Raw genomic sequence first — 16965 nt, forward strand, 5'->3', positions numbered from 1 at the left:
AGTGTGATAGACATGTCCCAGACCAGGTAAGAATGGTAAAGAAACCCAAGGACATCTTCAGTAAGCCTTAAATAACAGTTACAATGGCCTTGAATAAATCTTTGCCTTGTTGACGTTGCCTCCTCACTCCTACTTTTGCATTTATTGCTTTTGCTGAAGTCACTGCCATATTGTTCAGGATAACGTATGTCTTTTTATCTTTAATTAATTTTAATGGTATAGGCATTATTTTGACGGTCAAAGTTCATGAGACTGCATGTTACCTGCCTGCCTACCTGCCTATGTGCTTAGGCTAGGAGCTGGCCCCTTGCTCCGCACCGTAAGAAGCCTCCAGGTAGCACGATCCTTTGCACTTGACTCCGCGAACTTAATACTCTGTCCAATGTTACACTTGTCTAAAATAAAAAGAATTAAAGTTATAACTTGTCTCAAATAAAAAGAATTAAAGTTATAACATTACAAGTAGGAAACAATGTAAAAGAAATTCAATGTCCAATTGCAACAGCAATGTTGCAGACACAGCATTATTATTATTGGTAAAATCAAGGTCTTTTCAACCTCCTTGGTAAAATCAATCACTTGAAAAAAATGCAGAAAGTTGTTATGAAGCAGGTGTTGTTGTCATGTTTAAAAAGTGCAATACTTCAAAGCTTGACATTTAGTTTATTGGGTTATCTACATCTCCCTGTTGTGTCTTCATTTCTTCTATCTTCCACCGCTGACTGTCAATGCAAAAGTTGGTCTTCATATGTGAATTTATTTTAACCATACAATGTCAAGATCATAGTATGATTTAGCTACCAAGGAAGTCCAAGGTACTAGCCAGGTTTTGCATATGCTTCAAAACTGTCTCAGATTATGTAAGGTGTAATTTTCTACCACCTGGTTTGTACTATTTGTTTGCATCAGGGTTTCTGCAAGCAAATACAGCTGGGTTAGCTGGTAAGTTGATCTACAGAATTCCAAACCATGCAAATGCTGAACATTCCACAAGTGAAAGGCCTTACTAGCTTGCAGTTCTCATCTTAATTGCTAGGTGGTGCTAGGTTGCAATGTTTTAAAGATTGAATGAGAATGCATCAGAGGAAGCAGAGATCATGAAAGTAGCTGCACTAGAAGATTTGATTAGAAAATTGTTATGTTTTCTCATGTTACTGCAACAGAGCCATGACAGAGACACCATGTGATGTGTACCACCTATTACTTACTTGCATGCCCCAGCACCTATCCAATTACTCAGTTTTACTGATGCAGTTTTACTTCCTGGAGAGCCAGAAATGTCAATCAGTTACATGTACATGCTAGCGGAGTGAAGTACATCTATCTTTGTCGATAAATTTGACATGCATGTGCTTCTGCACTGTTTTGTATGTTCTCACCATCAAAGTGAAGTTTATTATCTCTCTGGCCCCCTTCCCACCAGGTGGTGATTGCCAAGTGACCATTGTGCAACCAAAATTGGATGTGGATTTCACAATTGGAATATGCCCCACATGATTTGTAAGACAGCAAAAATTCTTCATCTGTGAAATTTGCTGAGTAACCTGTTTTATTCTAGGTCACTCAGTGGAAAGGGGATGTTATTGCCTTGCTTCAACAGTTTGGTCAATCCCTCGGGTGACCACATCAGACCCCCGGCCCAATCTCAGTTTCTGTCGTACAGGGTCTAACTCAGTTGGCCTGCGTAGGCCCTGGAAACTGTCTGGTATCCAGGCTAGATCAGAAGGTCCAAGGTTCAACATAATTCAGAGTAGTCTGTCATTGTCATTACATAGACAGTAGCATTGTGTTCAGCTATATGTCAACTTCCTACCTTGTACATATGCTTACCAATCAAAAACAAACTGAACCTGTCTTTCCATGTCATTTGGTTTGCCCTACCTTGAAACTTTTGCGGTGATTTTTTTTTTGGTGCAAATTCAGGTCACTGCAAAATGTATCACCACGGAATTGTTTTAACAGCAAGTTGAAAACCTTTTCTCTCCTACTGTGAAATAAAACCACAGAAGAGGTACGTGTATTTACAGCACAACATCTCTTGCATGACTTCATGTTCTATCACAAACTTTGACACAAAGTTGTAGGGATGAGCATAATATCTATCTCTTCAAAGAAAAAGAAACTTGGGCAACACAATGGAAACATTTTTTTTAGCTACAACCAGCATTTATTTCTATCATTTACCGTTATAAAACTGGGATTAGTGCCACAGCTTGTAGTTTGCACTAAAACACACATTAAACAAGCCGAGTGGCCTGGGACAAGCATTCAGTCAAATCAGCTGGTCATGCCTCACCTTACTACAATAGAACATATCTGTAGTTTGTTGTGTTAATCAAAGTGTCTTTGAACAAAAAAAAAATCATCTCTGAACATTAGTCATCCGTACATAGTTTCTGTAGATAGATGGCTTCAGGTGTTTCAGAAATCAATCAACTGCTGCAAGCATTTGCAAGGTCTTTGCAATTCAGGGATTTCTTGCAATATCTTTCTCCTTTAGACAAATTAGGAGAAAAAGAGGTTGCTACATACAAAGAAAAGCAACACATGTATACAGAGCCTTGTCCTGCATTTTGGACTTTTGAGGGAAAGTTTCTTTTGCTGGAATCCACAGCTAACTACTTGAAGTTGAACTGCAAGCCTGTAGACAGTAACTTGTTTAAGAGACCCTGACCTCAAAGCTACAGATAAAAGCTTCTCATACATGTGTTGCCTTTGTGAAGAGAAATGCCTCCGCCCCTGAGGCGTGGCCAAAAATCAAACAGGATACAAATATAACTCTCAACTATCAAACCAAAGCTGTGAACAATCAAAATATGTGATATTATTAGTCTGGTGTCCTGTACACAGAGGTTCATACACTACAATGATTCATAGTTTGTTTACCTACAAGAACATTTTCGTTATCTTTAGCCCACCCACATTTGATCAAGATCTAAGTCCTTTGGCAATGTTCAACAACAACTGCACAATGGGCCTCAAACATCATAACTTGTGTTAGCTACATGCATTATAGAGGAAAGAGTGGGGGTGGGGTGGACTGGGTTGTATTCCCATATACAGTACATATGAAATTACAGTAGAAACAGTCATATCCAAATGACTACAAATTTCATTCCATACGTTATGCCCTAGTCTCTAAGGTCATCCTTTTCCAAAAATTTTTTGGGGAAAATCTCCAATTGTACTGCTGGTCTTTTTTCTTCATTAAAAAAAGGTTGTAGTGCTTTTTGTTGGCTAAATGCTAGGTAGGGGTTTTAGGGGGTGTTCATTCTATCATTCATTCCCAATTTTCAGCTCTCCCCCTATCTTGTAGCTAAGGATCTTGTTCCAGTCGATCTTGGTGCGCGTCACAGGTAGCTGTCGGCGCAGGGCCTTGAACGTCGTGTCTGACATTGTCTGGTAGTTTTCTGAGATTGCAGTCTGGAAAGAGAGATTTATTCTTCGTCAACTTCAAGTAATAACACAAGATGGGAGAGCTAAAAGATGCAACGAATCTAAAAATGGTTGTACATGTTCTTTTCAAGAAAGAAATAGTGCACATAAAGCAGGTAAGGTCTTTACAGAAACCAAGATGTTTTCACAGCTATCTGTAATTCTGACAAAAGTTTATAATTTTCAAAACACAAAATCAATGCATGACAAATGATTGCAAGAGGAATGCATTGTTTTACTTCTGGTAATAATCATCACCACACATAATAGAAAATTTCATTGTATACTTTTTCACTCTATATCTGTATTGAAATAGATTAGCATTTCAATAAATATAATTTGTATCTCTGTTTTGTCTAACCTACAACCTACACCCTAATAACCTCAATGAAAAGCAGCCTGCAGGCCAACTTGAGCTATGCATGAATAAACATTCCACCCACCTGATAGTCATTTTCTGCATCCTCAACTAATTTTGCAAACTCCTTTGCAGTCTGGACCTCGTTCTGTACAAGAAATGAAAATACAAGTATTCAGTAAGAGACACACCTTCAGCACTATGTCATTCACATTCTGTGACTACTACATATAAAACTGCTGAAAGGAAATGAACTTTAAAAATGAGAGATTTCTAACATTTTTAGGAAGTACCATTAGCCTTAAGAATCACCCCCCCCCAAAAAAAGCAAACCGTAGTGAAGCCAAATTGCACCATCACTAGCTACTTGAAGGTTCTCTTCAATTGAGGGTGGCTGCTTTACCTTATCTTAAGAAGGTAAAGACAATGTTTATCAAGACCTCAAAAGGATTTCTCCTCCCTAACACACAGGTATTTACTGTAGACACTTGTATGGTAGCTGTTTTAATGTTGGTACACATTTTCAAATAAGGCTGTAAAGAAATGAATCATACTTTGATAGGGATAGACTCCTTGACTTCCTTGGAGCTGACCAGTTGTACATTGCCGTCCTCGTAGTAATGCACCTGTCGGGGTATTATGGAATGGTAAGGCACTACTGCTTAAAGTACTCAGTTGTCACATTAAACACTTCTTGTACTGTAAATCTTTAATCATTCAAGGTGATGTGTTTGTACATCTCCAATGTAAATTCACTAGGAGTATGCATTTCCAATGTATTTGTACTGTTCTACAGAACTGTTTCAACCATGAACTTTGCTCTCTTACCACAAATAAAACTACTGTAAAAGCAAACAAATTTACAATAGCTCCACAGGTACTGTAAATGCAGAATTGTTCGCGATAGTTAAATGTTTGCGGTTTTTGCGGTGGCTACTTCACAGCAAACTTAAAACCACCGCGAACATTTATCCATTATAATATGTGGCTACAGTATATGGCACTACCGTGAACTTAGAACCACCGCACAAACTCCTTTGTCCCGCTACCGTGAAATTAAATCCCTGTGCATGCATTTACAGTATGTAGTTGAGAAGATCTCACCTGGACTTTCAAGACTCCAACAATCTGCGCTGTGGCTCCTGACAGGACACATGTCCATTCAGAGCGCCAGCGCCCATTCCTGTACATCAATACAACATAACATGTCCTGGTTAGAAGTGGGTCTTGATTTTGAAAAACAATATAAGAGTGTGCACATAAGTTGTAAAAATCTGCATAACCAGTGCAGAGATATCGTGTACTGGCCATGTTGTCTGGTAGATTACTGTTGATAGTGGTAAAAATCACAGAAATTTTGAGGCACAACTTGTATAAGCTAGTTCACAGTTTGAATCATGCAGGCACAGTATGATGCCTTGTGGGTAATGTGTCAAAGTTGAAAAAGCATGGCCAGGGGCCTTCAAATTTGACACATTACCCACACTACACATTTGTACTTTTAACTGTGAACTTGAATATTAGCATTTTAAACATTGAAAGGAATGACAGCTTCCTTGGCTTGATTACACACATGTGCAGTAATGCTACTGATCATATCCGTAAAATATATTAAAATTGCTGCAAATTTTTCCGGCTCACCAGAAGTTCTTGGGTGTAAACTGGTGGTCCTCTATACACGCAATCAGGGTCCTCCCTTGGTTCGTAGTTTTGCCGTACACCTGTGTGTGGAAGAGCAAATTTGCATGTCAATGATGGAAATGCTTTGTTTATACACAAATAACAGCTACCAGCAAGATGCTTTGTCATTAACTTCAGCAAGATGCTTTGTATAGTAGTGGATTCATTCCTCAAGCTACCGACCTCTTGCACACTGCAGTCGTCCCTCAGTAAGACATCTGGAGCCACATAGTTCAAGTTTTTAACTTTTATTCAGCCTGCCGGTCAGTTGAGGGACAACTGCAGTGTGCAAGATGTCGATAGCTTGAGGAATGAATCCACTGTACCATACCATATTCAGCAAGATGTTTTGTCATAAACTTCAGTAAGATGTTTTGTCTCTCACTAGGAACAGTGGTTATTATAATGGTTAGAATTTTTTAAGACATCTGATAGCTTTATTGATTCTTGTTGTTTCTGATGATGAAGCCTTGAAGTGTCAATCATTGAGTAAAAGTCAATACTTCATAAAATTTAGATGTCACTGTTTAAAGGACTGCTTTTAACAGAACATTATGACGCAAAATCTTCAACCCAATAATCGAGTAACTAGCCGGTATATAGATACAGCTTATACAGATAGAGTAGATACTAACTGTGGTGACTCCATGCCTGTAGTGGTTCTCCACATAGATCCTCATCTCCCTCTCCAGGGCTGCCCTCCAAGGTTCCAGATCACGGTCTACCTGCAGGGAGGACCCGTGGAAAAATCTTGGTTAGCCTCACTTCTACCTGAACTGTACACAAAAACCCAAGAGGGGTGGAGCTCTACAAAACCATATTATAAAGGCCCTACTTGTGAGCTCAGCTCCAATCTAGACAGAACAAAATTCTATATTTTTGTTACATACTAGAAGAGCAAAATATCCAAAATTCATTTATTTTCTTCTTTTGTTGCTACTACAATAGTTCCTTGAAGCAGAAAACAGTACACATCAGTACATCTACATGTACATGTATGGTCTAACATAATGTAGATCTTGAAACATTCATGGTGGTTTTATTTTTGGTTGACTGAACCTCTCCACTGCACATTCATAACAACATGAATATGTCTTTCCAATGGATTAATAACTCTCCTACAGAATTGTCTCACAACCACAAATTTTAAGCACCACGAAACATCCTTTTGCCTCCTACCATGAACTAAAAAATCCACAGAACTTAGTAAATGAACTTACAATACTAGTCTTTTAGAGGCAGATTGAACTGATACAATAAACCTACAAAGGCTCTATTCCTCCTTACAATTCTATGCAATGGTAAATAGTACAGCAAATGTATAAGCAGTAACATACAATTTGTGCACTGTCCAAGCCTACCACTGGTTGTGGGACCTCCTTTAGAACAGATATTCCACCCTGACATGGCACCCACAGCATTGTAGGATGGTTTCTTGCCATACTGTCACCTGTCTTACCTTCACATAGGCAATGTCTGGTTACCCTATTTTTAGATGAGTCTCGTAGCAGAAGCAATCAAAATGATACATATTCCCCACGAGCATTGGGGCCATTTACACCCACTTTGACATTTATTACTATAATGTTAGGGTCAGGAAATGATTGTATTTTTGTCATAATAATTTATGTATTGCAGAGGTCAAAGAGGCATGTTTACACATTGTGAATAGAATTTAACTTCTTTTGTCATAGGAAAAACATTTTACTTATTGCATTATCTAGCACAAATCCATACTCACTCATTATACCTTTGTTTAATAACATATTTCAAATGTAGGGCAACTTATTGCTCAAATAAATCTTCTAGTAATACTTTATTGCAAGCTTTGATTTGAAATTCTTTAACTGTAATTTCAGATTTTTCATTTACAATTACAAATTAGTTTCTGCCAAGGATATATTTCCATGCCAATCACAACCAGTGCTTTAAATACTAAAATGTTTGCAATGGTCTTATTTTCACAATTTTCACCATACCCTCTCTCCATCACAAATTCATGACTACACAACAATGCTTCTTCATTGTATCATTTCTGTACTATAATGGGATTGTTTCAATCGCACAATTAGTTGAAAAGTTAAAGTTAAAGTTGCCCGTACATCTGAAACAGATGCTTAGGTGTGATGCCCATCTCCAATTCTGTAGCCCTCGGACCACACATCTGTGTAAGCCACTACAGCAGGAGGCTAGTATGTTGGTAGTGATTTGCGCTTACCTCCCATACTCTTCCTCATCTCATTAGTGGTAAGCAGAGAAAGCAGCATGTACCATTTTTTTAAGTCTTTGGTATGTCTCGGCTGGGGATGGAAGTCACAACCTCCCAAATCTCAGGCAAACACTCGACCTACTTGGCCATTGTACTCATAAATTAGGCCCTGTGAAAACAGACGAGTTTACGGTACCTGTACAGGCTGGAAGTCGCTGGCCTCCTTCCGCAGGTGGTCGTACTTGAACGACCGCTTGGTGGAGGGGTCCACGAAGCGCCCCTGGCCCATGTTGCCATGTTCCGTGACGAGCGCCTGGTTGTCTCCTTCCACCTTGCATGGTGTGAACTGGTCTATGTTGTACTTGGCAAAAGCCCTGGGGAAAGGCAGTGTGGTTAAAAACTTTCCACTGCAAGGTAAATACAGCAAGGTCTACACAATATTGTTTTCAACATTTCGTGTTTCTCAGAGGTAAAGACGAAACAATCAAAGCTGATATGCCCAAATATAGGACTCCCACAGTCACAAACAAGAAGGTAGCAGCTCAACTGTCAGGAAGTTTCACCGAAGGCCTCATAAGCTGCAGTACGGCATGATGTCAGTAGAGGGCAATGGAGAATTTTTACCACTAACTACCAGAATCAGCTTGGGACTGGATTGGTTTCAAAATGTGCAGTATAGCCAGTGACTCTGGATAGCACTTTTAAAAATTGGGAAACACACTCTGATTTTTACTCTAAATCTACTTTATCATTACTACTTATTATTCCAACCAGTGTTCCAAAAACAGCTTTGTTCCCACAACATGCCAGTACTTGTCGCTGTGACTAGTGGAAGATCAAAACTCGTCCCTGCCAATCTAAACATACGTCTCAGCCAAGTTACCCCCAAGATCTTCCCACAAAACCCCTCAGCATTCCTTAATAAAGACCTAATGTTTTTAGGCTCACAATAGACTGACTCCTATACCCTCACCTAACTCCATCAAAGTGTAAAAGGGCAAAATAAAAACATAAAAAGAAAACTATTTGACAGAAATTCACACACTCTCTCATAAGTCAAACTGCTAATTGAAGTGCTATCATTGGTCAAACTACTAATTGTTGGACAGTCAGGATCAGAATCTACTGCAAAGGAATAGACAAAAGACATATTTCCTCAGTACTGGAATACTTGTAACAACTTTCCATTTTGAAAGAAAAAAAATAGCATAAGTTAAATATAGACACTAACAATAATGCAAAGTGTGCGTGAAAATAATCTTTTTATCTGCCCAAGGCGCTTAATCATTTATGCCTATCCTTGATGTATGGAAGGGCAATTCAGCGATATAACATCAAGCGTACGTTACATGGTGTAACAAAGTGATTGATGGCAAAACTGTGCACTTTCATATTTGCCAAATGTCACAAGGCAGCTGAGCATAAAGGCATGACCAATGTGAATACAGCCTTTCAGGATATTTGCTAAAAGCAAGACGTAATAGTGTAACTCACTGTGAAGCTCCTTCCTTCAAGAGGTTGTCATCGTTCAACAGCAGACGCACATCTGGGACAGACAGATAAGAATGTTAGGATGGAGAAACACACACAGAACATTCAAAACCTGCCAGCTAGAACTGAATCAAATTCAGAACTGTGATATTGTATCATAATTAGTCACTTTACCCCATCCTGACTGGACTTTTTGGAGTGTAACCATGGAACAAAATGTCACAAACTTGTGAACATCACTGAATTAACCAAAAAAATCAAACATCTTTAACTTTCATTGTGTATTTTGTGAATTTCATGTTTCATTCATTAATAATGATTTTTTGCTTTTCTGCCTATGCATTTTCTCACCAGCACCCATAGGGCACCAAAATGCATACAACAGGAAACTGAATACGAAAATAAGGCAATCTTTGATAACCTTTCATGAACCTGTCACCTAACTTCCTCTCAGTGTCCCCAGCATGTGGAAAAGTTGTGGAAACAACAACCCCCCCCCCCCACATGTTTCACTGAGGTAACAATTCCAGTATTTCAGATCCTATGGTACCTTTAAATAATGCCCAGATTAGTGGTCCCTTGCACTAGAAAATTCAAAAGTTATCAAATGACAAACTCACCATTGAAGACTTCGTTAAACTCTCCTGGCGGAGCATGGAGGATGAAATCTGATGCTATCCGCACCTGCAGGCAAAACAGAACAAAACATCCTATTATGACTTTTGAGGCATACAGTATTGTAGTACAAAAGACATGAAAACAATAATCATGCATACTGAACTTTTAATCACTTGAAAACTTATCGTCTCACATGATGTGAGATGTCGGCATAATAAACATATACAAACACAAGTGGTACATTACAAGTGCAGTCTTATGATAAAAATATTTTTAATCATCAGATGCTGCACTTCCAAATTCTAAAAATATATCTTAAGTCACATTATAGACTTTTAAAGTTTTTAGATTAACATCTCCTGGTCTCGGAATTATTGGATTCTATACAACACTCAAACAAAATTCCAGGGAGAATGCAATATTTTCTATTGACAAGAAATCTCTGAGTTCCTAATTGCAAAGATCCTTTAAATCTGAAATTGTGTGGAAGCAAAATTGCGAGAACAATATACATCCATCACTAAACATCCAATTCTACACCCAAACATTTTCAAATCAATCTTCCTAGACACAGCTATAACCAGTACACCCCAAAAATTTCACTTTGATCTTTCAATCCATCAAGTTGTCAAACGGTCAGTGAACCACAAAGTGTTAGTTTGAAGCACAGGGCAGTATTTGATTAGAGATAGCCCATTCTACCTAACATCATGCCCACATAAAGACATTACACAAACACCTGACGTAACATATCAGCTATGGTCACATTACCATGGGAGATATTGACCTTACACAAAGTGGTACATCAATTAAACCTCTCCAACAAAGACAAAATTCATGACTTAGGACTCTGTGCTCCCAATAGCTTTCATGACGTATGGTTACATCTGAAAACTTTGACAGCATCAATTTGAAGCTGGGCTTAAGAAAATACTGACACAGAGAGAAGTAACAAAAGACGTTGGGGGACTTGCCAGTTGGTAAAAGGTTATCATGCAACTTTGCAAGTTCTAGAAATCTTCACTCTGCTGTGGGTTCATCAGTCCTTATCATATCCATTCCATAAACTTTTTCAGGTTGGTTTAATAATAAGTATTCAGAGATGCAGTGGTTTTATTTCATCATTGGAGGGAAAAAAGGATATTTTGACACTGTTTAAGGTCCAAGGTTGAAACAGTTCTGTAGTATAGTAAAATTACCACACACATACTCACAGTGTTATGATTGGCAGTAAGAGGTCCCCACAAAAATGGTAACAATATAACTAGTGCTATCATTTCAAAATTTACAGCAATGCCATCTAGTTTTGATTGTGATTCTGCATTGCAATATGAAGAGGATGGGACTTTGTTATGAGGCAGCCTAACTACAGAATGAAGCTGATGCAAATATTTCATCAAAGTTACTATATACACATTTAGTTCAAGTTTACGTCTATGTAAAAACTTACTGGCATCATAATTAAGCCATATAACATGGACATCTAATGTCTGTGGCAAAGCTAAGATTTTCGTAACTGATAACGAAGGCAGCACAGCAATGATCCCTCCCCAAGTCAACATTACTGCAGGAGGTAGGGTTACACAATAGTGATAACTCAGCCAATATAAAACACTCAGACCCTCACGGATGGAGCTTGCAATGCAAGCTTTATAAAGTATTCTGTGCCAACCACGCACTCCAAACATTGTCCTGATACAGTCAAGGAGATGCCCAGATGCAAACTGAATTTCTTAGCGAGGCACAGAGACTTACTTTGAGAGCTCTGTGTTCCTGGGGTGTTCCGATCATGGCTGCTGACTGCCTACCCCATGACACACCGTCCCTAAAATAACCACCTCTCTTGGTATGCCCAAAAACGAGACCACCCTACGACCTCCCACACGACACGTGGTACGGTCCACATGCAACCACTATTGTATTGGTGGTAAAAGTGTTTCACTTGTACTTTCCTGAATATTTCATGAAAATTATCCTCCATAACACTATTCACCTGGCAAGTCGGGAGGATCCCATACACAAACACCGGCTCTAACGTAAGAACTGAAAAGATTGTTATAGTTCTAAAGAAAAAAACTGGACTGTAGGAACAATCCAAAGTGTACCAAAACTGGGGTAACCGCCCATGCCACACATACCTCCCATTACAACCATAGCAGCCACCAAAGACCACATCTGCCAGCCAATATGATAGAACCAGTAGTAACGGTACACTACACCCTCCCTGCGCCACTAGTAATCATACACAACACACATAGCTATCATTCTTACTTTCATCAAACTTTCATGTACGTATCAATGACAAATAACAAAGAAATTGCATCCCAAAACTTCAGCTAACTAGAACAAAAAGCTAGTCACAATTTTATTGAGAGGATTTTTGGACAGATGGCTCCCTATACATTTCCATTTGACCTACGTGATCCTACACGAATAGCCGACATTCTGGTGTCGCACTGCAAGCAACGATCATGTACCAACAGTGTCCTACACAGACCAACATCTCAGCATGGAGATCATACTGATGGCAGGTAAAACTTTTCACTCATTATAAACATGCAAAACAATCTTACAATGTGTTTTGGGAAAATGTATTTGCTAGATTTACATGGATGATTGATATGATGACGTTAGTTTGGATATAAATAACTGATATTGTTGTTATGCATAGAACTGAGTAGACTGGAAAAAACTGTCAGCTGTACATGGAACAAAACAGTTTAAATCATGGCATAAAACATCCCAAAAACCTCATGCGATGATTGTGATCTATTCATAGACAGAAGACTAGTGATACAAGGTTATGATAATTCTTCACAGCCTCTAGCGCTTCTTCATTTTCAAATATGAAAAGATATAAAACTCAGCCTTTAGTATAACATTATATAATTTGCAGCCTGAATACAAGATTGTGTAGCATAAATAAAATGTACCTTATTGTGACTCTGTGAATTTGGTTCAAACTTGGCTCAAATTGTATTCTATACAGTTACAATAAGATACAAAAAAATCCATTACAACTTTGACTGCCAATTTCATGCTTTTACAAGCTAGACATACTCAATACTAGTATGTGTAAAAAAAATGATATTCAAGTAAATTAGGCACTAGTTGTCCTTGATCTTTTTCTCGTAAAAATTGTAGCCGATCTACTATTCGGCACAAGGCTATCCCAAGGGGTCGTTCATTGTGTGTACGAACAAGGGTGGGGTGGGTTCAAGCCAATCTGGCTGACATGACAAGAGAATTTGGAATAATATCTTTATGGTCAAAGCAATTTGAGCCACAGAGATTCCACAACAGGTACGTTAGAGTATCCCTGTAAGAGTGACACAATTGTAGAACTGTTGTTATTCAATCTTCTTACTTAGCTCCAAAATACAATGTTCCCAAAAGTAGTAAATGTACATTTTGAAATTCAATGCTCTGGACAGTACTGTTAATCTCTAAATGCTGCTGTGCGAATATGTGTTGACCTTTAATGTGTGTAATTCTACTGTATTACAAAACTGTTTCAATTGCAAACTTCAAACACTGCTGCAATATCCTTTTCACTTCTTCTACCAAGAAATAATGAAAGTGAAAGTGAATGCATCTATGCTGTAGTACCCAGCCTGCTCAAGGATGTCTAGACTTGCACCAGACCAGAGAAGGCTTTACTGCATGTCTTAACTCTTGTTTACCTTGGGCTATCTCAGCCACACAAGCAGAAAAGCTTGACACATGATACTTACTTCAGGACAACACCAGGACTGCTCTATGCTGATTTACATACTCAGTATTGTAATTACTCCTAAGGGTACTTGCTGCAAAAAAATAACCCATAGCCCTGACAACTTCGTAAAAATGTGGGTATGAAAAATGAAATAAAAAATACAAATATTGCGACAGCTATGCACGCCTTCATAGGTCAAACTGCAAATTGCCATGTTGTTAACATTGGATGAACTGCTAATTGTGATGGACAGCCTAGCCAGGATCAGTGAGTGCATTGAAAATGTATGACTTCATCAAGATAAATTCTGCAAAAGCATTCAAGTATACTTCTGTGAAGGCTGTGGTGAATGTGAAATAAACTTTAGAAATATGGAAACTTGTCTAATCAATCAATCATCTGCAAGCATTAGTATTGATGCACAGTGGCTGCAGCAATTGTTCTCCTCAAAGTTGCACTTTTTCCGCAGGACCTCCAGTTAGTTCTTGTGCACCTCCTCCCCCAGCTATCAAAGAGTGCAAGTTATTCCTGTGTAATAAAGGTACTGAACAGGATGTACAGTACCCTATAAAAGACTTGATTGGAGAGAACAAAGAGCACGGCAGCATTCTTGTCAACAAACCTTGTAGTTAATGCTACAGCTTTACTAAATTAGTACTATTACTGGGTTCGTTCTGTCACTTAATGCAAGGAAGTTTACTAGTATATAGACGTGTCCTTGCCTAAATGATAAGTTAATCATGTCAACCAGCACTCTGAACAGAAGTGAAGTGAAACTCGTTTGTTGAAATCGGCCTAGCAGCATGTTAATTTGCATAGCTTCAGAGTTCCATGCAATGATCATGCAAGGATCACAAAGAAAATCAATACCATAAGCAGGTATTTAACTACAGCCATCCACTTTCATAGCTTTCATATTAAAGATAAACTATTCTAAATAAATTAAATATTTACAAAACAACCAAAAATTAAGATTTAGAAACTTGTTTCAGCCATATAAATCATTATACTTAATTAATTCAACCTTGTATCATTTTCAGTAATAAATGTCATGTGTTTGATATATTTACTCTGAAAGTATCATGTGGTAAAATATTGATGTTTGTAGCAACACATGTTTTGGGTAGGCTTCCTGAATAGTGAATACAATTATCTTAGTTCCAATTTTTTTCTTTGCAAACTCTCGCTTCTAACTTGGACTCTGTTTCAAACCTCCTCCATATTGCATATGATTGTAAGCAATACAATACAATAATAGTACCAAAATGCAATCCTAGCAGAAAGATGATTGAAATTGCATTTCTATAGAAGAAACAACAACCTTCTCTAATCGTCATTTTCCGAAATCACTGATTTCTGTTCCTGAAATACCATCAGGTGTTGCCTTATGATCCCAAGCACACAAAGGTGATGTCATTTATTTGAAAGATAACATCATCATGTTGACACTGGGACATCATGTGACACCGCCTTTGTTCAGAAGTGTCCCTTGACATATGCTGAAGTCTAAAGGGACACTTTGGACATGTGACATCATGTCTGTCGTGACTAATACTGTAAATCTACAGTGGTTTTATTTCATGATTGTAGCTATATATAGGAAAATGAAATTTGTTCTTAACTTGCAGCTGAAATGGAAGAGTTCTCTATCACAGTACTAATACAACTGAAATCCACATATGACATGGGAACTGCAAAAGTGTCCAAATTCACTGTAAAATCACAAGTTGTTGCATCGCCTTTATCTTTTTAAACAACAAAATCCTCTGAAAAGATTACTTTGCAGCATCTCACCTGCATTGTCAATCATTGACTGAAAACTTTATCTATATTTTCAATCTGCATAAGAGACTGAGAATGCTGTAAAGTAAATCTTAAAACGTTCACGCTGGTTTTGATTTCAAATATTATTGCAGTGACTTCTCCACCACAAATTCATGACACTGCAAATATTTCTTTTCAATGTATTAGCACTGTGTTACAGGTTTGCATTGAAACTACATATAACAGCTTTTTCTTTATAGTGGTTACCTGCCCAAAGAGGTCAAATTTGGTTATTCCCCTGACTGGCCACTATTGACAGGTTTGACTGTACAAGAAAAGTAAAAGAATTTACAGTAATCTGTAAACATCATCTTCCTTTTTCCAAATCCTAAATACCTAATGAATCTGCTATTTATATGCAGATTAAGAAATCAGCGGGGAAGCCTTACAATGTACCATCTGTAAGAGTGTGATAACAGCAGTACAGACTGTGACTTGTTTTTAACACCTTCAGGCACAAAAACAATGTTGTTTACTAACAGTTGCATGGACACTGTCACAACCAGCTGATGGGAAAATTGATCACAATAACCACAAGACTCACCAGTCAATGATAATCACAATAACACTGGTAACATCTGCTTTCACTCTATGCTCGCTGATGTTTCAACCGAAGGAAGTTGAATGATTGGGGGATGTACCTTCATCAATTGACTAGTCATTTCAAGGTCTTTATTTACAATCTGAGGGAAAACCTGTTACCCAGTTTACTGCCAAAGTGGGCTAAATTACCCTGCAAATTATGGTGCCAAATCAACTGCCTGGATTGCTCAACCTTTGACCTCGCTTCAGGGTCCTTTCCCAGAAAGGGCAAGCAATCCTTCAAAACGTCCGCGATTCAATCCAAAAGTCCGCTGCTTTGCGGTCTACGTACAAATATAGAGATGCCTGACTTATCTCGGACGTTAACTATTCCCCAACCTCCGATCATTTTCCCGATGTTGGAGGACGATAGGTCCGGCATCTCAGCTATCACGCCCCTCGGACTCATATCCGAGATAACTCACATGACGAGAATGGCCTCTATATTCCCTCAAGCGTGTACCTTATCAGGTACGAAACACACCTTATCAACATCAATTACGAGTAAATAAACCTTCCAATAGTATACCATATAGTCCGCAGAAAGTTTGAATGTGTTTGAATCGTTCTGAAGACCGGTAGTTGCTTGAAGGGTCTCTCAACACCGGTCCTTCTACAGGAACAGGAAGTACTCGTCTCTCCAACTCAAATCTTAATCGTTTCGACTCTACAAAAAAGGAACAATCTAACGCCGCCAAAACACGTTAAACTTCCTGCTCGGTATCTAGGTTACGACTTAGAATGAAATGTACCCCCGAGGCTCTCAGAAAAGTAGGTAAGAAATCACCTTTTCCTGGTCGGATATGGGTTCTTCATATTCGTCAGCCATCTTGGATGTCTCCGAACACGCCTTGTTCGCAGTGGCTGCTGGGTAAGAAGCCCGTACTTCCGCTCTCCTCTCTCGTCCTTTCCGGTGGTGCGCTCTCGTTCGCAGGTCTTTGTCCTCACCCTGTACGCTAAAACACCACAATCTTTTCATCTCTCGGCGCCCGTTCTCGGCTGTCCCCGCCCCTGCCGTGCGCAAGGAACGGTCACTGGCGGCCGAGCACTCAG

At 38.7% G+C, this 16965-nt stretch overlaps 1 protein-coding gene across 2 annotated transcripts; it reads right to left on the reverse strand.

Annotated features, from left to right (window-relative positions):
• Positions 1 to 2140: 2140 nt before the first annotated feature.
• LOC118415290 (F-actin-capping protein subunit alpha-1-like) lies at positions 2141 to 16929 on the reverse strand. 2 transcript variants are annotated; one of them, XM_035819783.1, is made up of 10 exons: positions 16700 to 16929; positions 9794 to 9857; positions 9177 to 9228; positions 7879 to 8056; positions 6109 to 6198; positions 5435 to 5514; positions 4898 to 4976; positions 4348 to 4419; positions 3879 to 3941; positions 2141 to 3423 (listed from the first exon to the last, which is right to left on the reverse strand). In XM_035819783.1, exons 1-10 carry the CDS (start codon positions 16889 to 16891, stop codon positions 3277 to 3279), a joined length of 1017 nt encoding a protein of 338 aa, XP_035675676.1. In that variant the 5' UTR covers positions 16892 to 16929; the 3' UTR covers positions 2141 to 3276. The 2 variants fall into 2 exon arrangements, with proteins under 2 accessions (XP_035675676.1, XP_035675677.1); XM_035819784.1 differs by lacking the exon at positions 16700 to 16929 and adding an exon at positions 11547 to 11677.
• Positions 16930 to 16965: the final 36 nt, after the last annotated feature.

Source organism: Branchiostoma floridae, chromosome 5 (genome assembly GCF_000003815.2).
Source record: "Branchiostoma floridae strain S238N-H82 chromosome 5, Bfl_VNyyK, whole genome shotgun sequence".
NCBI lineage: Eukaryota > Metazoa > Chordata > Leptocardii > Amphioxiformes > Branchiostomatidae > Branchiostoma > Branchiostoma floridae.

What these genes read in the sequence shown, in the direction of transcription:
- LOC118415290 (XM_035819783.1), bottom strand. Translation starts at nt 16,891, where the DNA reads ATGAAAAGATTGTGGTGTTTTAGCGTACAGGGTGAGGACAAAGACCTG. An exon ending in CCATATCCGACCAGGAAAAG is followed by an intron (nt 9,858 to 16,699) that starts GTGATTTCTTAC and finishes TTTTGCCTGCAG; the next exon opens with GTGCGGATAGCATCAGATTT. An exon ending in TTGGAGTCTTGAAAGTCCAG is followed by an intron (nt 4,420 to 4,897) that starts GTGAGATCTTCT and finishes ATACCCCGACAG; the next exon opens with GTGCATTACTACGAGGACGG.